Raw genomic sequence first — 23323 nt, 5'->3', positions numbered from 1 at the left:
CTGTCATTCTCCTTCTGAGAAAAAAAGAATGCCTTGATTTAGGGCTGTCATGTCTGCCCTGCTGTAAACTCCAGCCATAATGATGCTGCTAAAACTGTAATGTATGGAGCATCGACTTTGCGACAGGCACAGTAATAGAAGCCTTGTGCATTTTATCTCAGTCAATCCTAAGAACCACTCTTTGGAAACTGGTGCAGTTGGTCCTGTATTTCACAGGAGGAAACTGAGGCTCAGAGAGGCTAAGTCAAAGCCAGACAAGCAGCAAACCACAGAGCAAGACTCCAAGGCCTGGTTGCCTTTCTCCCACTGTGGTCCAAGCCCACTGGGCTGCCAGTTATTAACTAGTGAAACAGTCATGGGTTTTACAGAGTGCTGTAAAACCACATCTGCCTCAGTGAATCTGCCTGCAGGCAGGTTTATTATTACCGTGCCGCCTCATTTTCTGCAAGTACATACAATTTATGAGATAATTTTTGAAGTGAGCGACTTGCCTAGAATAGAGGATAACCATCGACATGCTTTTCAGGATAAAAAAGATTTCTTTTTGTTCTTTTGCTTTTTTAAAATTCATCACTCTGCCTGGCACATTGGAGGAGCCCAGTGAACATGGGGAACAGAGACGACATGGATGTGTGCATGAATGAAAAGCAGGTCATTCTCCAAAGTTTAAATGAACTGATTTTGCACTGGTGAATCCAGAAAGCAAAACTTTGGCATTCCACGGCGGCATGGCTTTATTGTCTATATTGCAGGAACAAAATATCATATAACTTTGCACATAACCCTCTAAAGCTCTTGATAGGTTTTTTTTATATTCCATTTCCTAAATCCCTTTGTGCAGTTACAAGTAAAGTATTGCACCACTTTCACTGGAAAAAGGACTAATTTCACATTGTAATGATTGCACCTGCTCTGTGACAAAAACCTTGATTTTTTCTAAAAAGCCATTTTCCAACTTAATAGCGCAAGGAAGGAGACTGTCCCTAGGGGAACCGTGACACAACTTTAAAATTTACTCGTTCTACAGTTGTCCTTCAGCTCTGAAATGGGGGCAAAATAAGGACGAAGGTGGAAGGAAAAACCATAGAATAACTGAAGGTTATTAATAGCTCGAAGGTCATTAATGACACTGAGGGGGTAAAAATGATAAAGCGAACACAGAAAATCATATTCTGTGAAAAATGAAATAGGATTGCTCTGAGCAAGAAGAAAGTAAGGGGGAGAAAAAGGACAGAGGAAAGCTTTTTAGTGCGTTTGGGGGGGGGGCGGGGAGGAAGGACTGTACGAAATGAGTAACTCTGAATTGGAGCCAAAGAATGGGTTCTAGCCCTTACCAGAACTTCAGAGCACATCCCTTTAAAGACAGGTAAAAATACAACAACGTGGTGAATATAACAAAAACGAGGCAGACTCACAGATATAGAGAACAAACTAGTGGTTACCAGTGGGGGGAGGGGTGATATAGGGGGAGGGGATTAACAGGTACAAACTATTCTGTATAAAATAAGCTACATGGATATATTTACAACACAGGGAATATAGCCAATATTTTATAATAACTATAAATGGGATATAGCCTTTAAAAATTGTGAGTATATTGTACACCTGCAACTTTCATAATATTGTACATCACCTATACTTCAATTAAAAAAGAAAAAAGGTAGGTTGATAAGACCATAGAGTTAGCAGAGAAGCCTGGTGTCCTAGAGACAGTTTGTCCGTGCCCCAGGGAGAAAGTCCACCGTCAGTTAGTCTGAACACAAGTGCCTGATGGTCAGGAGACACAGCATTAGCCAGGGAGAAGCTGCTGGTACAGGAAGCAGGTTGAGCCTTTCTGAGGGATGACAGGACAGAGCTTTACATGAGGTGCGTTTCAGCCCCTCTGATGAGGTTTCCTGAGATCACACAGTACTTGCGAATGTCATGGTTCCCCTTCTTGCTACTGTCTATGTCTTTTCTCTACCTTCTTCATCCTCACTGGGAAAGGCATTCATTATTTAGAAGGCAGTAGCACTAGTGAAATGCACATAACTCACGTTGTTTTTGGAAAGTCTGAATGGTTGAGTTTAAATAGAAGTCTCAAAAGAGATAAAATGTCCCACATGGGGGCCGTATGTGGAGTTTAAAAGGTTTCTGTGTGAAATGCTGTAACCTTTAGCCTCTGTGCTTCTGTACTGCCTAGCTCAGACTCCGGATCGGTGTGCTGGTTTATGATGATCGATTTTATTTTCATATCATTGGAAATAAAACAACAAAACCCAGTGGCTGCCTGAAATGCTTGAGCTCTGGTTATTCAGCGTAGCAGCAGTATTCTGGTAATGGGGCTTTTTGCTGTGTCCCCAAATACTGCACTTCCAAGCCTCATTCTGGTCCTGTTACCATGGAGGGAGATGATTGGCGAGTACAGTGAACCAACGATTAAGTCTTGCATTGAGATGAAAAATGAAAAGATTGTGTCACAAAACCCATTCAGTGTCCACTGTGGTTCCTTTGCCAAAGGCTCTTGCTGTGACCTACTTCTGCAGGTGAGAAAAATGGTTTTGCCATCCTTCTATGACATGGCTATGGTGAACTGTTCCCAAGTGCCTTGGTGTAGGTGGCCTTGTGCGGATAAGCATTAATTATTTTAAGACCGCTGATGCATCACCTCGGGTGTCTATATTTGTCTTCTAAGAGTGCATCATCACTAATTATAGGTGATCTTGTGGGATTAGATCTTTTGAGTTAGACGAGGATGACACAAAATGTGCATGGAAAGCAAACCCATGTAAACTTGGTGAGCCACGATCATTGTTTTTTGTTTGTTTGTCTTAATTTTATTGGAGTAGAGTTGATTTACAATGTTGTATTAGTTTCTTCTGTACAGCAAAGTGAATCAGTTATACATATACATATATCCACTCTGTTTTAGATTCTTTTCCCATATAGGTCATTACAGAGTATGGAGAAGGGTTCCCTGTGCTATGCAGTAGGGCCTCATGGTCATTGTTAAGACCCAGACGGTGCCTCAGTGTTCAGAATCACACTTGGAACATCTTCACCTTGTCAATGTCACCACCCGACTAAGTTTCTACATTTTAAATCACTTGATGATTGAGGTTGTCTTTAAGTTTGTGTTTTCATCATGAAAATGGTTATCACCCCATTCTAATTCTTGGATTCTCACGTTACCCCAACAAGCAACTTTTGTAGGAAACAAAATCACCACGGAATCCCCAGGCCCCTACCTTCTGATAGTTACCTCTTCACAGAGCTGGGAAGGGCAATGAGGGTCTCTGCCCCTCGGTCTCAACCTTGAGGCTGTGAAGCAGTGCTGGGCAAAGCTGTAAGCAATGTTTTCTAAGCCAAGTCCCATTTTGGCCAGGGTGAGGCTTTGCCCAGTAGCATGGAAGTGTTAGAGTTGAAAATATCAAAATTCCCACTCTGTTTTTAGCTCCATCCTATTAAACATTTTTTTTTGACACCTCCATAGAAAAGAACTTAGCCTGGAATCTAGTTACGTAACTCATTAATTCAACATTTATTCATTTCAGCCAACAAATATTTATTGAAAGCCTCCTGCGTGCAAGACCCCATGGAGGGATAGACAGAAATTTAGATAAGACATTACTATCCCACATTGCAGGTTTGCCTTTTATGGGGTGGAGGGTGGGTGGATAAAAATGGTTTTTACTGGGAAAACGAAAACACCAAGTGTCAGCAAGAAGAGACATGTGGTCCTCCCCCGTCTCCCTCCCCCCCCCCCCCCCCAGTGTCCCTGTGCATGGGCAAGGGCTGTTGAACATTCCATGGAGCTGTGTTGCATGCAAGGTTTGGGAATTAAAAATCACTGGGGCTTTGTCTCTTTTGTGAATCCCACCCTACGAAGTAGCTCCCTGGAATCAGCAGTTCAAGTATTGAATGGATGATGGTAAAGCTGGAGTATTTGAATATGTCCGAGATGGTGGCCAAAGTGTAAAGGTGCCTTTCTTGTCCACCACCTACCACGTCTAAAACTCTCTTTAGATGTGCGTCTAAAACACATCCAATTTCACTCCCCTGCTGGGCAGCAGATGTGCCCACAGGAACCAGGCCTCAGTGTGAGGCTGTCAGGTTTCCAAAAGAATTTGGCTAATGGGCTTCGTTGCTCAGAGAGCTCGCCTCCTGGAGAATCAACGCGAAGGTTAGAGACAAGCACAGAACTTCAGGCTTCTGAGAGTGAGTGAGGGATACAGTCCTTGAGGGCAGTTTTTCCAACTTGGGAGTTCTCGTTCGCCCGGCCAGAAGTCGAAGCAGCTACTTCCTCCTGCATAAAGGGAAGGGAAGTAGACGTGCATGCTTGTGTTAAAGGTCAGTTAATTCAAACTTGAGGGAAAAGTTCTTGGTCTGGGAGAAGGCCAGAATGTTGAAGGAGCTCTGCAGCATCTCCACCAGAGGCATTTCTGAGTAATCTGTCTCTTGATTGGCTTAGGTGTACAGGTAATGGCACAGCCGACTCAGGGCTGCCTCCAGGCTTTAGTGTAAAATGTATTCTGGGTGCTACTGTAAGCAGTAGGGAATGAAACTCACTGGCACGAAGGCTAATTGTGTACAGTTCAGACTCCCCCTGAGGGAAAAAATGTTTTTGAAATTCAACTTTAGTAACCTGAGTCATGAGCTACTTGTTTTCTACAAACATCAGAGGTAACAGCACCCGTACCATAAACTAGTTTACGGCATAGCACTTCCGGATCCATTTCTTTTTCCACTTAAGCACAACTTTTTACTTTGTACCAGAAATTTCCTGAGATTCAGGGAGAACCGTGGAAATCAGCTGCCAGCTTGTTACTGTGACCTGTGCGATGGCGGGAAGCCCTCACCCAGCTCCACGCCTGGCTCGCCCTGCGGCTGCGTCCCGTGACGTTCGTGAGCTCAGAACCGTGGGCGGGAAGAGCGTGGAGTCTGGGTTGGGTGATTAGATGCTGAGGCTGAAGGGGGCCAGGCGGGCTCCCTGCCCCCCACTGTTTTTATCACCCAGGGCTGTCTGTGCACAACCATATCAACATTTCCCTGAGGCCCAAACGTAATTCCTTCAGGAAGTTTTAAGTGGAGTAGCCCACGGTGTGAGTTTTACCAGTGGGAGAGGGGAGATAGGAAGGGTGTGTTTGAAGGGAGAGTTGAGGAGAGGACTGCCCATACTCCGTCCATCTTTCCCCCGGTATAATTTTTTTGGACGTTTTTATATCAAGCTTTACTTTTTTTTCTCCCCCCTTCGGTGGTACGGGACGGCCAGATTGGGCTGGAGTTGGTCATTTCCCTTTCCCCAGGTCAGGCTCTAATAACGCCCAGCAGGTTAGATTCTGGTTAACTAGCTGTCCCCCCCCCCCCCGCCCCCCGAGGGCAAACCTTGTTAAGAGCAGAGGACTCTGGCATATTTCAAAATGGTTCCCTTTCCCCTCCCCTCTCTGGAAGCTCAAGGGGATTCTTCTCCCATATTTACTGTGAGAACCTGGGTCGAGCCTCTGGAGGTAAATCTCACACAACTGTGGGACCCATCATAACTGGATCCCCTTGCAGTTTTTCACTCTCAGACCGGTGCACACTGAGCCTCCAGCGGTTTGTCAATTACAGCCCAGGTTTCCTACCTTGGCTGTGGCTCCCTCTAGTAAACCTCTCCTCCAGTAACCCTTGAATCCCCGCCTTGTCCTGTCTCTCCAGTCTCGGTTTGCCCTGTGTCCTCCTCTCCCTTACGGATCCAAGAGCTGTTGATTCTTCAGTCTGTTCAGCTTTTTACTTGTTAGGATGGAATGGCAACTTCCAAGCTCCTTACATGCGGAACTGGAAGTTTGCCCAAGATTTTAAAATTTCAATCAACATTAACTGAGCATGATTTGGATATTGAAATGTGTTTTTTGAGCAGTTGAACTCACAGAATTGAAATGTGAAATTTTTTTCCCCCCAGTCTCGTCCTTCACCTATATTTTGGGGTGAGGAGAGAGGTTATTGAGCTCTTTTTTCTTTCTTTCTTTTGGTAATAATTAACATTCAATAGGATGTTCAGATTTTAGTTGTTCAGTTTGATGAGTTTTGACAACTGTATATACACTAGGTTTCTCAGCCTTGGCACAGTTGATATTTTGGAATAGATAATTCTTTCTTGTAGGGAGCTGTCTGTTAATCCGTGACCTCTAGTCACTAAATGCCAGTAGCATCCCCTCCTGGGGGGGTGACAATCAAAAGTGTCTGCAGGCATTGCCACATGTCCCCTGGGTAGCAAAACCACCCGTGGTTGAGAACCACTGCTGTACATACACCCATGTAACTACCATCCAGAAAGAAGGTATAGATCATATCCATTCCTCCAGAAAGTTCCCTTCAGGCCTTTTTATTAATCCTCCCTCCCCCGAAACCAGTGTCCCTCATTTGTATCATCATAGATTCATTTTGCCTATATTTGGACTTTGTAGAAATTAAATCGTATAGTGTATACTCTTTTTTTTTGGTCTCTTTTACTTAACATGATGTGTTTGCAGTTTATCCACATTATTGCATTTATCAGTGGTTCACTCTTCTTTTTATTGCACAATAGTGGTCCACTGAATGAGAAAACCACAATTTGTTAATACATTCTGCTCTTGATGGATACCTGGGCTGTTTCTGATTGAGGGCTATTTTGATAAGGTTGCTGTGAACAGTCTGATAAAGGCTCTTTGTGGACATGTTTTCATTTCTCTCTGTAGATATCTAGGAATGGAATTGCCGGGTTGTAGGGTAAACGTGCGTTGAACTTTTAAGAAACCGCCAGACGCTCCTGCAAAGCGGTTATGCCATTTTACACTCCCAGCAACTGTGTACGAGCATTGCTGTTGTTCCGTATCATCATCAACAGCGTCATCATTTGGTGTTGCCAGGGGTTTTTATTTTAGCTATTCTGGTGGGCATCTCATTATGATTTTTATTTTCATCTCCCTGGTGCTTTTTGGTTATTTACATTCTTTTGTGAAGTGGAGGAGTCTCCATTACACTCCCCCCAGACCCCACCGCCGATAATAGGTTCAGGTTTTACAGGAACCTGCTGCTGCTGCTGAGGGGCTGGGAAACATTTTGCCATCTGAATAAGTTTGCTTTAAATTATCAAAATTACTGTGAAGCGTGCCCTTCCATTTTTTCATTTTTTTTCTCTGTTCCAGACATACTGTGAGGGTTATAGGGTATTTTCCTTTAGTGAGGGCAGAAATACTGTTCCTAATTAGCCAGACAAGTTTACAAAACGACTTTTATTGTCTTTGGGATGGACTTCCAGTGCTCAGACTCCACGGAGTGACCGTTCCCCCCCCCCCCATTCTTCCACAGCTTTGACAAACAAATTAACAGCAGGGACCTGTCCATGCAAGGCAGTGAGTCACCTTTATTATTCCATGCCCAAGGGACCTCCTTGATCAGCCTTTTTCTGGAAGCATTTTTCTTTTACTCATACAGGAAGGTCTTTACCTAGTTTAAAAAAAAAAAAATTAAGTTCTCTATCTAGAAAGATTCCTTTTTCCATCTAAGTTCTGATAACAGAACTTAACTATTTCCTTTCAGTTCCAGTGGAAAAGGAAGGGACTCATGATCTTTCTTTGGTTTCAGTTTCTCTCTCTGTTGCTAAGGTGGTATTTTTCTAACCTGTCCTCCTTAGGTAACCAGACAAAAAGGTTCATCTCTGAGTAGTTGAGGACCTGGTTTCTGAATAGGGTCTGAATGCACTTTGAAAAGGGAACATGGTGGCCCCCAGAGGTGGGTAGCGGGTATATATGTGTACACATGAGGTAACATGTCCAAGGAACTTTGGAAGCAGTAAGGCGCTCAAGTTCTTATCTCCAAATACCATTCCTCACTGAAGGACCTAGGCTTCTCCTGAGAATGGCTGATTCCATGTCTGGGATAAGATGAGGCTGAGTCCCATCCTACCAGAAAGCAAACCAACCAACCAACCCAACCAACAAACAAAAAAACAATATAAACTATTAAGATCATGTCCTTAGGACTTAGGCTCTGAGTTGAAGAGATTCTCGCTGACAAAGATGGGATGATGTGAGCATTAATACAAATAAAGACTGTAGTAGATTAAAGCGTATCAGATGTATTTTAAATCCATGAGTTTATAGTGACACTAAAAACACAAAAAACACTCACCACATTCCAGTCTACGGGAAACCCGGCAGACAAAAGATCTGATTTCTTCAAAACATAAAAATCAAAGGGAGAGAAAAGAGGAGGAACTTATGATTTAAAAGAAACTTAAAAGACGTATGAATCCATTGTAACACTACTTAGACATGTTTCGATTCTGATTTGAACAAACACCAGCTGTTCAAAAATTTTATGAGCTAGTTGGGGAAACTTGATCACTGAATGGATATTTGATTATGTTAAGGAATTATTATTAATGTTTTAGATGTGGTCATGGCATTGTGGTTTTATTTTTATCCCAGTCCTTCTCTTTCAGAGACACACACTGAATTATATACAAAATAATAGGTCTGGGATTTGCTTCAAAAGAGTTCTGTGGCAGGGCTTTGGATGAAACAAAATGGCCATGAGTTGGTAATTATTGTTTCTGGGTAATATTTGTGATTTTATTATACTATTCTGTTGACTAGAAAATATGTTAATATTTGAAATCTTTTATAAGTTAAAAACAAACAAAAAACAGCCAAGTGCCCTGCAGATTACTGGTGTCGTGGATTAACCGGCAGAAGTTTGAACAGGGAGAGGTGACCGCTGGGGGTGATGGGAATTGAGTGAGGAGCCCTGTCTTTTTTATTAATTGAAGTAAAATTGACTTACAATATTATATTAGTTTCAGGCGTACAACATAGTGATTCAGTATTTTTTGTACATTACAAAGAGGTGCCCTGTCTTGATGGGTTTGTTCATAAGTTTGTCAAAATGAAAAGATAGTAACTGGCTGATGTAACCAGTCCCCAACATTTTTCTCTCCACATTTGCTTCATACTAATGTTATGAACCAAGGGTTCTCGAGAAAAGGAGTGAGATCGTGCACGCTTATCTCATATGGGGTCTTGGTTGTCCCCAAACCCTTACTGAGGGACCCCCAACTGGGCCCACTCTCCTTTTCCATTCATTTCTCATACTTGAGAAAGATGACCTCAAAGAAAATTCGGGGGAATTTTAAAAAATACATTTTTTCTTTTCAAAGAAAATTTTTTTACCCCTAAACCAGTAGAAAATAGAGAACATTTTTCAAGTGTTTATAGGTCTTGTCTTTAAAAATACCAAATGGAATAGTTCTGAGAACACAGCAGACTCTGTGGAATACTTGTTTACGCTCACCACCTTTTAGCAGTTTAGGTGAGTTAAAGACACCTGAAACAATATATGAGTTTCAAAATTTTCTCCACTTCCCATCAGAATGTAGTACATTATTTTCTCATGGCTTCCCAGTCCTTCCTCTCCTCAGATCAAAATTGTTTCTGGGTCTCATCTCAGAACTTCTCTAACCCTGAAAAAATTATTTCGCACTTTGTCGTTAAAGACCCGTAGATATTTGATGTTCGTTTTGCAGCTCAGTGAGTCATGATGTTCAGACCCCATTTAGGTAGGGGGAGGGAGGCTTTTGGCTGAATAAGCTTTCCTCATCCTCCGTGTGGGGAAGAGGGGACCTCCTTGGGGCCAATCACAGACATCACGGTATCTCCTACCATCCTTGACCCACCAGAGGAAGAGGGAAGCCCCGTCTTACAGATGAAGAAACTCAGGCACGGAGGTTGGGTAACCTGACTGTGTTGCCTCTGGAAATTACATACAGTCTTTCTCCTAAAGCCAGGAAGCCTCTTTCAGCTATAAATTGTGCCAGCTGTTACTTGATTGAAGTATGCTGAAGTATGCAAGTTCTTCAGGCAATCTGTGATACCATCTCATAGAACGTGCATTTCTGTGGGAAGCTGGCATGGTGAACTCGTAGTGAACTCTGAAGGCCAGCATTTGAAGGCAATTAGCTGATTTTAAAGGTTACTGGTATTTCCCAACAAAATATAGTTGAGCATTCGTCATCTCTAAGTATTCAATGCCCCAGAAGCCAGAAAAGTCCAGTCCACGTTGTAATACACTAATGATGAGTGGTTATAAGTTGTGTTTAGGTCCATCCATTCACTCCCGCTGCTTTACAGAGTGCCTCGATGAATAATCAGTCAGACTCTTCTTTCTAGTTAACGTTATAAATTGGATATTTTGGGGAGAAGCCTAATTATTGGTAAATTCAGCCAGATAGTTTCATGTATTAAAGACCCATGGCTTAGTCAATAATCCTGGGTTCAGAACTGAATTTCTATGGAATGAATTATGTCTCTAACCAAGGATGTGCTGGTTTGAACCACTTGGAGTGCTTTCCGTTACACACACCCTCTCTACACAATCCTGTCAGTGGCCTCTGGGCTCGGAGTTATTTTTCTAGTACCTGGTGATACTTTACACTAAGCCATCTACATTCTTCCGTGTGCAGACATCATAGGTTTGCAGTTTTTTCTTCAGACGTAATGTGTGCAATGTCAGTCCCTGTCCCTGGTAGATACTATTGTCATAGGATAGTATAAGCGAGAGAAAGCCTTATGTAAGCCTTGGAGGTTTTTTATACACAATCAGCCAATTGTGCTTCTTCCTTTAAAAATAATTAAGCATGAATTTATTCATGAACAGCAGAGAAGAATTTATTCATGAACAGCATCTGTAGCAATATTTAAAATACACAAAACATTAACGTCTAGTTATAATAATAATAATCGTCTCTTTCAGTTTTTGAGGATCTTGTCCATTCCAGGGCCTGCCAGGCCATTGATGTCCTTTGTCACTAGTCCCCACGGCCACCGGTGGGCAGAACTGGAGGAAGAGGAGGCTCTCAGCTTGGAGGAGTCAGGGAAGGGATTCAGTCTCATCTTTCCCTTGGTCTGAATCTTTGCTCTCTGTACAGAGTACCACCTTCTCACACCAATCTGTCTTTACTTCTCAGCTTCATATACTCTATCTCCAGCTTTCCACATCTGTTAGACTTCACCAGTCTGCAGTCTCCTCGTGTCCACCTAATTTCCTCTGGCTTCTCGTGGAGCTTAGAATGGCAGGTGTAAAACTTACCACCTTGAACCCTGGGAGCCCTTGATGAGTATGTGCCCTTTTCTGTTCCCATACACTGCGCTGTTCTTGACTTGGAGACGCTCCACCAACAGTTCTATATACAAGAGCCCCTCTTTACTTTCCAAGCAAAAAGGAAAAAAAAAAAATCACAAAGCATTGTCCTCTTCAGTGTGCTGCCTTCCGCACACATTTACTATTGTTTCATTTTGTAGTTATAACATCCTCATGCTCCTCCTTTAAAACAAGTAAATTACAGTTTTATAAGCCCTGTTTATTTCCAGCAACTCCAAATAACAGGCTTAAGAAATAAATGGTATTTATTTAAAAATGGATATATTAGCATGCTTTCCTTTTTAAAGATTCATGTATCTTTAATATTATATTTTCAAAGTAATGTCTAAGGAGTAAGTGGCTAAAGAAAATAAGCATCTGGTTCCAATGTGATCCATTTCTCACTAGGCCTTAACTGTTGTTTGATTATTCCAAGTCATAATCTTTTCTACTGAACTGACTAAACTATGCCAATGTTAACTTATCCTGCTTGCTAAGCTTACAGACAAAAATTCCTTTCTGAGGTTTCAGGCTGATTTCTCATTTATCCTGCAGGCTCTCCTCACTTGCCGGAAGCTTTCTCTTCGAATCAAGGAATTATTTTCTCTTTACAAGAAGGGCTTGAATTTGCTCTTCTATCTTTTTCTTTCTCCTCCTTACATCTAACCGTAAAGAAATAATCTGCTTTCTGCTTAACAAATAAGAGCGACTGCATCATTTCAACTGCTACTAAATCTGTTTTAAAATTGGAATATAATGGATTCTTTCTTCACCTAAAGTTACTTGCAATTATCTCTCACCATAATTAGATGGAAGGGAGCTTTGATGATGGAATGAATACTACGCTCGGAAACAAAGACCCGATTGCACACCCAGCCTTATTGCTAGCTTATAGCAGTGAGCAGAAGTTCCTCAGCTTCTCTGAACCTCAGTTCCTCATTTATAATCCAGAGACAATTAAATTAGATATTTAATACAAGTGGATTTTATAAAGATTTAATGGGATGCTGCCTGGCACTTAATTTCTTCACTGCATAGAAAACGTATTAACATTTACTAAAGGACTTATACAAACTATTAAAAACATTAAGCCCCCTGTTGGTAGGTTTAAAAAAAGGATGTGAATTCACGATTAACCAAATTATAAGAAACAAGCGTTTGGGAGAATGTTTATTAAACAAACGTTTGGGAGAATGTTATTAAACAAACGTTTGGGAGATTGTTTAAACTCATAGCAGTTAAATAAATTCAAAAAGCATGAGATGTCATTTCCTTTTATTAAATTAGTACTAATTTTTTAAAAAAAGATAGGATGCTGGTGGCATTACCAGTTGGTACAGCTCATTGGAAAAAATATGTATCAAATTAGATTAATACTCATACATTTCAATCTAATAATCCCATTTCTGGGACTCTATCCTAAGGGAATATTCTGAAAATTGAAAAAAATTATAAACACGATAGTAACTACTTCATTATTACTTTTTTTTTTTTTTTTTTTTTGCGGTACGTGGGCCTCTCAGTGTTGTGGCCTCTCCCGTTGCGGAGCACAGGCTCCGGACGCGCAGGCTCAGCGGCCATGGCTCATGGGCCCAACCACTCCGTGGCATGTGGGATCTTCCCGGACCGGGGCACGAACCCGTGTCCCCCGCATCGGCAGGCAGATTCCCAACCACTGCGCCACCAGGGAAGCCCCTTTATTACTTTTGATATTAACAAACCTGGGAACAACTTAAATTTGTAATAGATTGTTAATGATGGACTGTTTTGCAGCTATTAAAATAAGAATAAAGACTTACTGAGCAGCACCTAAAAATGTTTATTATGATATAAAAAATATGCACATGTGATAATCAATATGAGAAAAATGCATCTTAAAACCATATGGAAATAGACCCACATAATAATAATATTAGAGTCTTTGGGGAAATAGGAAAAAAATAATGCACTTAATTTCTTCACTGCATAAAAAACATATTAACATTTACTAAAGGACTTATACAAACTATTAAAAAAATCAAGTCTCCGTTGGTAGGTTAAAAAAAAGGACGTGAATTCACAGTTAACCAAATTATGAGAAACAAACAGACGCTCTCTGTTTTCCTTTCTCCAAATCTTTTGTAAGATACTGTTAATTTTAAGATTAAAATTAGAGTTATAATCTAATGTATTCAGTCTGAAAAAAATATTTGTCCAGTGCCTCTTATGTGTCTGGGAAATTTGTTATAGCAATTCTGGGTTTTAAAAATGCCAGAATTTTTTCTCATTATTTACTCCAGGGCAATAAAAAAAACAAAAAATTGTGCTTAGTGGACTATTTAGAATAAGTACTTCATATACAACCTAAGATTTCAGGTGTGTAACCTAAGCATTTAATGCCAGACTGTCAGCCCAACCCGTGTTAAGTATAACGGTGTTGTGTCTCACTGTAGCCGTCTGCTTCGGGACTCATTCCAAAATTAACCTACCAGCTTACTCAGGTCATTCCACTGAGGAAAATGGGATCACAGTGATATATTAACCATAACATCAGTGTGAACAAGACTTTGAATAATGCATCTCAGAGCGACACTCTAGGTAACTGGATTGGAGTAAGCTAGACAAGGTCATTTGCAAAGTATTGTGGCATTATTTTAGTCGAAATTTTTAGTGAAAGAATGATAGAGTCACTCGTAGCTGTAAGAAAGAGTTTGAAAGATCACTTGCACACGTTGCCCAGTTTCCCCCAGTGGTAACATTTTACAGAACTATGGTACTGGGGTATTGACATGGTGCAGTCCTCCCATCTTACTCAGATTTCCCTGGTTGTATTTGTACCCCTTTGCGTATGTGTGTGCAAGTGTATGACATTCTGTGTAATTGTATACCTGGGTCTCTTTGTGCATCCACCACAGTCAAGACACTGAACAGTTCCGTTGGCACCAGGGTCCCTCCTGTTGTCCTTTTATAATCACACCCTCCCTCCTCTCACCATCCCCAACCCCTGGTAACCACTACCTTGTCCTCTGTTTGTGAAATTTTGTCATTTCAAAAATGTTGTATACATGGAACTTTACAGTACATAACCTTTTGAGCCTAGCGTAACTCCCTGGTGAATCTTCCAAGTTGTTGCATGTGTCAACAGTTCACTGCTTGTTAGTGTGGAGCAGGTATCCACAGTGTGGATGTACCACCCTTAAGCATTCATCTGGGCTGATTCCAGGTTTTGGCTCTTAAAATGATGCTGCCATGAACATTCATGTACAGCTGTTTGTGTGGACATAAAGTTTTCATTTCTCTGGGATAAAGGTCCAAGACTGCAGTTGCTGGGTCATACAGTAATTATGTACATGTTTAGTTTTTAAAGACTGCCAGACTGTTTTCTAGAATGTCTATCCTGTTTTATAGGCATACTCCAAGCAATGTATGGGAGATTTCTTCTTTACCAGCTTATTCTGAAGTCAAATTTGTGACAATTTTCTTTACCTGAACCAAATAAGTTTGCTAAAGATGCCCATGTTAAGTAGATTTAGAAAAGAAAACTATATCAGGGCATATCAGAAGCTCTTCCCTCCCACCCCACCCCACCCCCCAAAAAAACCATTCTCTCAACTCTTACTAGACTAGCTTTACACAGTGGGTCAGTTTGAGAGATTTGGCCCCTTCAGTCTCTAGATAGCTAACAAAAAGGACTCAGTCCTCCTTTTGTAGATGTTGGGCCCGATCTATATCAATATCAAGATACTGGTCTAGACATAATTTGTTTCTTTCTCCCTTGTTTTGATAATCTTGTTGTCTTCTAGAAAAAAAAAAATGTTTGTTTTAAAGGACTCTTGGATACCCTAGACCAGCGTCTTCATTTTGCAGTGGCCAGAAATGAAGGCACTGGATTAGGAGTTAGAAGAACTGTGTATGAGTCGTTCCTCTAATTAGCTGTGCCACTGTAAATACATCAGTTACCTCTCTAAGATCGCTCAGCGGGGTAAAATGCTTTCCAACTCTAGCGCTTATCAGAATCACCTGGAGGACCTACACGATACCAGTTGCTGGGCCCCGCCCCTAGAGTTTCTGGTTGAGCAGGTCTAGAATGGAGGATTTGAGTGACTTACGAGTTCCCAGGGGATGCCATTAAGTCTGGTCCAATGGAATAGAGCTTACTTTATTTTGTATTTGCCCTAGTGTCTGGGTCTCAACATATGTTTGAACGAACAAAGGAATTATAATGCATGGCATATTTGCCCATTTACAAGACGATTTATGTCAGGTAATAATAAATGCTGTTTAAATGAATGAGTGGAAGTGAAAAAAGAGCGAATCTTCATTCTTAACAGCCTTTGACAAAGACCTCAGGGACAATATTATTAGTAAACACTGGGTAATAGTTCCATTGTTTGCATGTGTACCTAGTTGTCTCTATAATATCTTCATCATTAGGTTAAAAATTTAGGTTTCTTGAAAGAAACAAATGACTCTGGTTATTTGGTTAAATGTATTGCTTTTTATAGTTTCTCAGAATTCCTAGTATTAAGGACTGTTGAATACATATTATTGACTGCCTGAATTGACTAAAATAAACGTTAGATTTGCCTGTATTTAAAAAAAAAAAAAAAAAAAAGTCTGGTCCAGAGATGACACCTTGAGGACCCAGGCCAGATTATGCCAAAGTCCTCTGGGCCCAACAGTTAGTAACATCCCCTCACTTATCCACACCCCCCCCAACACCCCCAAAAAAACCCTCAAGTTTGCTTTCTGGTGGAATAAGTTATGCATTTATCCTTTTTTATTTTTTTTAAGTGACCCAGATATATAGCAGAATATAATACAGTCATTAAAAATGTCATAGAAGAATATTCACTGTCATGGGAAGATTACCACAATATATCATTAAGTTAAAAAGAAGCTACATATTACAAAACAGCATATGCAGAAATGTCCAGTTATACATAGAAAGTAAATCTAAAAAGATACATCCAAAACACTTAATAGTAGTTACTCTGAATAATGAAGTTGCAAAAATTTTATTTTCCTCTTTCTGTGCGTTTCTAATTTCATCTATACCTAATATATTTATAGATCAGTTATGAAAACGAAAAATTACAATGAGCAATACAAGTCTTGATTTCTCTAAGTTTTAATCATTATAGTTAAGAACTTGTTGAATACCAACCAACACAAATAAGGCTCTTCAGGTATGAGATAAAATTGTCCAGGAGGGTTTACAGAGGCAGCTACGACCTTCCTTAGCCCTTTCCCGAAAAAGTGTGGGAGCTCACTTTGTGCCGTTCTCCTTACTTGACAGAATTCTGCACTTATGCGCCTGAATAGTCCCGGCCCCAGGAACACTCGTTACAGCATCTCATCACTGCCTGCGTGATGTTTCCACAGAGCTTTTCCACTGTTCAGTAGTGGGATCCACAGCCACAGCCTCCCAAGCTAGTCCCTCCTCCCTCCTTGAAAGCGGGTTGGAAAGTGTTTTACACGGATGAGGCTAGTCTCTCCTTTGGTTGCGTCTCTGTTAGAAAAATTAATATTTACAGCTAAAATAGGAATTTTAAAATATCACTGAGATAAACCTATTTAGATGCCAGAAACCAGCTCTCTGCTATGGAAAGCTCTTATGTCCCCCACGTGGGTTCGTGTCCCCTCCTGGAATTTCTAACTCTACTGCTGTCCCAAGTACATTGTCTTCTTCAACACCCATGCTTCTCAACATTATGACAGATCAGAATGAGCATGGCTTCCTTGAAATATTATTTGTTGAAATGGTTTTGCTACTAAAAATGTCAATGAATGATACTGTAGGAAAACACTCCATTTCTAGACTCCAGTGACTCTGTTTCTGAATAAACTTGTTTGATCAGAGGCATGTTGCCGGTAGGGCAGTGCAGTGGTGATTTTCATGACACCACTCCTGTCCAGAGCTGCAGTGGTACCACTGCCTTTCTGCCAAGTTCCCTCGTGTACGTTCCCATAGGAATGAGAAATTAAAAGCACTTTCTGATTTATGAGTAACAGTGTATTTATTGTGGTGGTACTGTTTAACGTTATACATTTTAACACCCACCCATATTGGCATCATAGAATTTCCTTTAACAAATATGTTTTGTGCTTGAGAAAATATATTTTTATGTAACACCTAAAGACTGTTGCCATATAATGTTTGCCCCATGGGCTTGCTATCATTAGCGAGTTTGGTGGGCTTGCCTTATATAACCAGGGGCTTCGGCAACTGCATCAGGAGGGCTTGTTCACCACGGTGCTGTTGTAATAGCACCATCCAACACCAGCAATGCTTCCACAACGCCCTTACTCTGAAAGAGGTGCTGAGAAGCTTACATCCAGAACTTTCTTGCTTTGTTGAAGAATAGGCTCAGGACCCAGGAATTGCTGCTTTTGTCCATGTGTCCAGCCCCATCTGGAGAGGAAGAGGCATTGGTCGTCTTTACCCCACTCACATCTATGTCTTCTGGTACTTCACACGCTGCCCTCCGCTAGAAAGCACAGCTGTGCTTTGCTTCACTGGTTCCCGCTAGATGAAAATCACAAGCTTTTGATTGACCTGTAAATTATCCTAGTGCATCCATGGCCTAAATAAAATACAAGGTAAGGGTTTAAATCCCTTTAAAGACACTGATCCTATTTGCTTTTTTCCCACTTTCTAAAGGCTTTTACAGAATTTGAGTTGGAAGGCCACGCTGGTGTTTCCTTGGTCTAGTATTTCTGTCCACATATAAGTGTGTGGACAGTGTCCACACAGGCGTTGTCATTTTAGTGGGATAAGGTCTTCTTCCTCATTGTATTGCTTCTCACATCTTTGGTCCTTTGTTCCATCCTTCCTGTTTGCTAGTAGTTCCTTTAGCAAAGCCAGCATCTTTTAGTGGGAACAAAGTATATCCCACTCAGTGCCATGCCAGGTTTTATTGTCTCTCCTTGCCAACACACTATTCATAATTAGAGTAATAACTGCCTTGTTCGGGCTACTGCTTCAGAAATCGCACTTCCTTTCATAACCCAAGAATGATCCTTTTTCTGCCAGCAGGCATTAGGCGTCCGTCTTAGACTTATTCCAACCTATTAGAATCATCTCATGACTTGACTCTCTCCCACTCGCATGTTAGTGCCACGAGGGAATGCCTTCTCACTGTGGCCTGTGACTGGACAGTCACAGGCACATAGGTGGTACTTAATCATCGAATGAATCGAGTGAATGAAGACAGCCTGCCAGCCCAGAGAGAGGACAATCTTATACTATTTATTCAGCACAAAGAGTGGAGTCCAGGCGTCATCAGCACAGGCCTGATTGATGCTGAATTAGTGAGTTAGTAAATGGTTTGTACCCCATTGTGATTTAAGACTCGAAACAAATAATATGCTTGAAAAGGTCATTTTCTTTTATTATTTTTATATTTACATTTATATTGTATATTTTATTTTGTAAATGAAGTTTGAGCCTAGAAACTGGATTTTGTAATGTAAAGTATAAACTTTTTTTCCATGCCATAACATTTATTCCAGACATAACTTTGAACAGGAGCCGTACCTAGACAAAAATATATATTTAAGGAATAGTTTTAAATATTTATTTTTTTAAGTCTACAGTACCCTTTAAAAGGAACATTTGTGTATGGCTGTGCTACTTATTCTAAAGAGACTTTTCTAAAGCTCACAATTATTATGAAACTCACAGTTTCCAGTATTGTACAGTTTTATCTGTCTTGTTTAGTGCACCTCAAAGCATTTATGTAGGATTTTTTTTATTGTTAATTTTATCTTGTGCAGTCTGCCTTGACAGCATGTCTTTTTATTGATTGAAATTCCAGCTCTATGTTGAGAAATAGAATTTCATAGTATAATTTTGTTAACTAAGATAACAAGAACATTCAAAAGTGTTTAACATATTTACGCAATTGTACAGAAGCATTATAAACTGAACATTTGGTCAGCTATTACAGCAGCCTGGCCCTGTTTATGGTAGTTTAAGAAGATTGTTTTTAGATGGTGACTCAAAGCAGAGGCATTATTTTTAGACATTTTCATTCTCTCTCCCCTTTTCCTTTCCCAAGTGTCCAAATCCAGGAGGAGAGAACAGGGAGAGTCAAATGTTACAGCCAACTCCAGAGTCCTGTCTTCCCTGGTTTCTAATAATTATTTATACTTTTGTAACTATATATTCCAGGAATGTAACAACGGAGCCTGTACTGTAGCTGCAAAGCTTTAAAACTTCTTACTTTGGGGAATAAAACTAAAAAGATGAAATACAGAGATTTTTCTCAGTGTAGTAGAACAAAATAAAATTATCCTGTCTTAAAATAAATGGCAGTTAGGGAAAGCAATTTTTCCTGTCATGGACAAAAGCTAGGGAACACAAAATCAACATCTGAAATATGTTAACTCACAGTGTTTTAAATAAAAAGAAGCTAAAATGCATCGTATGGTACCTGTTCCCAAGGATGATTGCAGTTTCTTGTTATTAAGTCCTGCAAAACACATAGTGTCCTTGGCAGGCGGCACTATAAAAAAGAACGATGGAAAAAAAAAAGGCATATTAGGTCAAATTAATTTTTTTTTCTTTTTTGATGGGGACTCCATTTTGCATTATTTGTTTTAATGAGCTCAGCCTCATGTAGTTTTCTCCATCTTGTGTCCATATTCACAGCATGCAAAAGAAAATAAATCTTTCCTATTTGAGACAATAATGAGGAATAAAAGTCCCCCAACCTGTGCAGTTTTATCTCGATCATCTATCTGTAAACTTACCAGGGGAAAAAGCATGGATTAGAAATCAAAATTTCTTCCTATTGCCACTTACTAGCTTTGCATCCTGAGCGAGCCACTTAGTTTTTCTGAGCTTCTGTTTCTTCATTTGTAAAACAGAGTTTCGAATGCCTGCGTTACCTGAATCCCCAGACTGTGCTGAGGATGAAAAGAGTTAAGACAGGAAAGTGTTTTACAGGTTTCAGGTAGGTCCTGTTATAATTCCCATTTTGCAGACAAGGAAAGGCTGGGAGAGGTTAACAAGCTTGTCGAAGGTCACAGAGAGATCGAATTCTAAATTTCAGCATTTTCAAACACTGGCAGTGTTAACGTTTTGAGGCTGATAGCTCTTTCTTATGGGGAGCTGTCCTGCACATAATCGGACGTTTAGCAGCGTCCCTACCTCTCTACCCACGAGATGCCCTTAGCATCCCCCAAGCTGTGCCAACCAAAAATATCTCCAGGGACTCCCCTGGCGGTCCAGTGGTTGGGACTCCGGGCTTCCGCTTCAGGGGGCTTGGGTTCGATCCCTGGTCTGGGAACTAAGATCCCACATGCTGTGACCAAAAAAAAAAAAAAAAAATCTCCAGACACTAGCAAATGACCCCTGGTGGGCGAAATTGTCCCAAGTAGAGAACCACTGGTCTGTATGGTTCCAGAGCCAAAGTTCTTAACCATTTTTATGATGACATTTATCATCATCATTCTAAGTGGTCCCTGGTTGGAATACTCCAGGACACAGCAGTTTTCAGAGTTCAGAAAGAGACAACTGGGTTTTATCCATCGTCTTTGTGTCTCTGAGTATCAGCGGTGGTATTGGCATCTTGGGAATCTCCCTGTAAACTGTTCTTGAAGAAGCAGGATGTCCCCACAGGGATGCTAACCACCGCGAGCGAGAAGTCAGACTCAGTGACCCCCGAAGTCCCCTTCCCTGGGATTCTGTGATCATTCCCTAAAGGGCCCAGCTGGTCTGTCTTCAACAGCCCCTTCTCATCAGAATATGCATGGGCTCCTAATGTCTGTCATCTGAGAGGCCAGGGAGGGAAACACAAGTATTTTCATAAGCATTCTCTCATTGACTCTTCACAATAAGCCCTTGAGGTTTGCATCCGTTGTCCATAAGAAGGGGTGAGCTCACATCCTTCTACTCTCCTATCTTGTCCCCTCCACATTCCATGTTTATATTTTGTTTAGGAATCTTAACCTCTCTTCTGTGCCTGCTCCTTCAACTTTGTTCTCATTGCAGAACTTGATGGAAAAACTCAGCGGGAAGTTGATATGGAAACTCAGCAGGGGCCTTTCTCACCAGCACTGTATGAAGAGTAACATCCTTCTGAATTACTCAGCATAAAGCAGATGGCTTTTGCCCTGCACGACTCTTCACTTTTCCTATCCCCTTAACAGGGATCATTAAATACATACCTCCTTCAACTGCGTTTGGGGACTTAAGTACCAAATGTCCAAGAGTACAATGTTTTGCTTCTGCTGCTCACTCTTTCCCCCCAGAAAAGGCCTGGGACGAGCTTTCTAACTGCCCCGTGTTTCTCCATCTTTATCTCTAACCTGCATTCCACTCTCTTCCTGATGCTGGCACCTTCCGAATTTACTATCACCCCTGAACCCTGAGCTAGAATTTTCTAAGTGTTTATGACTGACTTTATTATGTTTGTTTCTCCTTTAGCTAAAACTCTTGAGAAATTCGATGCATTTGATCTGGACCTTATTAAATAGTCTGAAAGTATTTTGTACCTAAGCCTGTATGAATTAAAATGTTTTAAAACAACCGGGTTTTAAGATAAATTGCTGCTGGCAAGCCCAATAAATATGATGCAATTAAAAGCATTGGCATGACCCGAAGAGAGTCTGGTATAATTACCAATCGTAATGAGAAACTGGAATTGCCCAGGAGTCTTCGGGATTTGGAATAATGCTCATGGAAGATCCAAAGCAGCCGTTTGAACCAATGGGAAAGAGAACTGGATTACTTCACGGCAATACAACTTGAGTGTCAATTTAAACTTCTTTTTTTCCTTTAAAATGCATGTGAATTATTTTAACTACTGTATGGTTCATTAAAAAAGGACTGATCTGCTCCTGCTGTGAAATGGCAATGTCTGGCCCGACTAAGAGTCGTTTTTCTTTGTAGACCTGTGAGCATCCTTACCGAGCAGACTTACCTGATTCAGGTTTGATGTGTACTCAGCCATTTCATCACATTATATAAGGAAAGCACTGTGGGTTTTTCTTCCTTTTCCAGGTGGCCTTTTTGAAGATGTAACTGCGGGAGCTGACACATTCCTCTCCACAGCACGGGGCGCACCGGCAGCCAGCCTTCGGCCCAGTGGGCAACAATTACAGAGACAAGAACCCAGCTACAGAATGAGAACAGGGCATCGCAGTTTTGAGTTTACCTGCCTGCATCTATTCTCTAAGAGAAGAGTTAACTTGAAACCTTTGAAAAACCAAGGCTGTGAAGAAAGTCATAGTAGCAGGTTGAGAGATAAGTATAGAATTTACATCTCTGTTTCCCACCGAGAGTATTCAAATATGTGCTGTGTCAGCACCACCTGGAGAGAGAGAATGCTGGTGGAGACCCATCTGTCCTGTGTGGAATGCAGCAAGGGGCTTCATTGGTGGAATTGAATGCTAGCTGCTGCAAATCTTAGGACATACACTTTCAGAGAACTTCGCAGGCTCGTATAAAAACATTTTTTAAAAGAAAATATGGAATTTTGTATACCTTATTCAGAGGAGATGCTCAGTAAATAAATGTTTGTTGAATGCATGATTATCAAATTAAAGGCTTTCCCGTTTATGCAAACCTGTATGTGTTCCTTTTGTTCTTTATTTCCTTTACCAAATACTGCTTCAGATCAATAAATATACCTCACTGACATCCTGTTACAGAGCTGTCTGAGCCCTTGTGTGCCAGAGCAGGTGGTGAGGAAACCACTGAATGAGAATGACAGAGCTGGAAGGGGTCCTTCAGGGCATAGGCCTCGCCCCTCATTTTACAGAGAAGGTTTCAGACTTGTTGGTAATCATACAGTAGGAGCAACTCTGGGACTGGAGCCAAGCAGATCCTCCCTGCCCACTCCTCAAGGGAGGACAGTCTCTGGATTTGCAGCTATATCTGCTTCTCATCAAGCCTGTTTGTTAACAAACTCAGATTCAGCTGCTCGCCGCTTGAAAGCCAATACTCCAGAGACGAGTGTTGGTTGGAACGGAAAAGCTGCTTTATTCAGGAGGCCAGCAACCTGGGGAGATGGGGGACTTGTGGCCAAAAACGAACTCCAAAGATTTTGCTCAACCATGGAAGTTTTTAAAGGGAGAATCATTTGGGGAGGGGGTCTGAGTCTTCATTTTCTTCTAGAGCGTGCAGACTTTCTTCCGATTGGCTGTTGGTGAGGTAACAGGGCGGTGCTCCAAGAATCTTGCGCTCAACCTGAAG

General features: G+C 41.1%; 1 protein-coding gene and 1 pseudogene across 2 annotated transcripts in view; both read left to right on the top strand.

Annotated features, from left to right (window-relative positions):
- The window catches only part of LOC114896246, a 30605-nt pseudogene extending 14113 nt beyond the window's left edge, over positions 1-16492 (top strand).
- Positions 1-22693, top strand: part of UBE3D (ubiquitin protein ligase E3D) — a 155585-nt gene extending 132892 nt beyond the window's left edge. The window contains exons 9-10 of one of the 2 annotated variants that reach the window (XM_029224006.1): positions 19993-20078; positions 22130-22684. In XM_029224006.1, the coding sequence (XP_029079839.1) occupies positions 19993-20078; positions 22130-22142 (99 nt within the window). In that variant the 3' untranslated portion in view covers positions 22143-22684. Of the gene's footprint in view, positions 1-19992; positions 20079-22129 lie in introns of both variants that reach the window. The other variant, XM_029224004.1, reaches the window with a different exon arrangement.
- The last annotated feature ends 630 nt before the right edge of the window (positions 22694-23323 follow it).

Source organism: Monodon monoceros, unplaced genomic scaffold, assembly GCF_005190385.1.
Source record: "Monodon monoceros isolate NGI ecotype Baffin Bay Population unplaced genomic scaffold, NGI_Narwhal_1 Super_Scaffold_15, whole genome shotgun sequence".
NCBI classification, from domain to species: domain Eukaryota; kingdom Metazoa; phylum Chordata; class Mammalia; order Artiodactyla; family Monodontidae; genus Monodon; species Monodon monoceros.
This window is presented reverse-complemented; position numbering and strand designations above follow the sequence as displayed.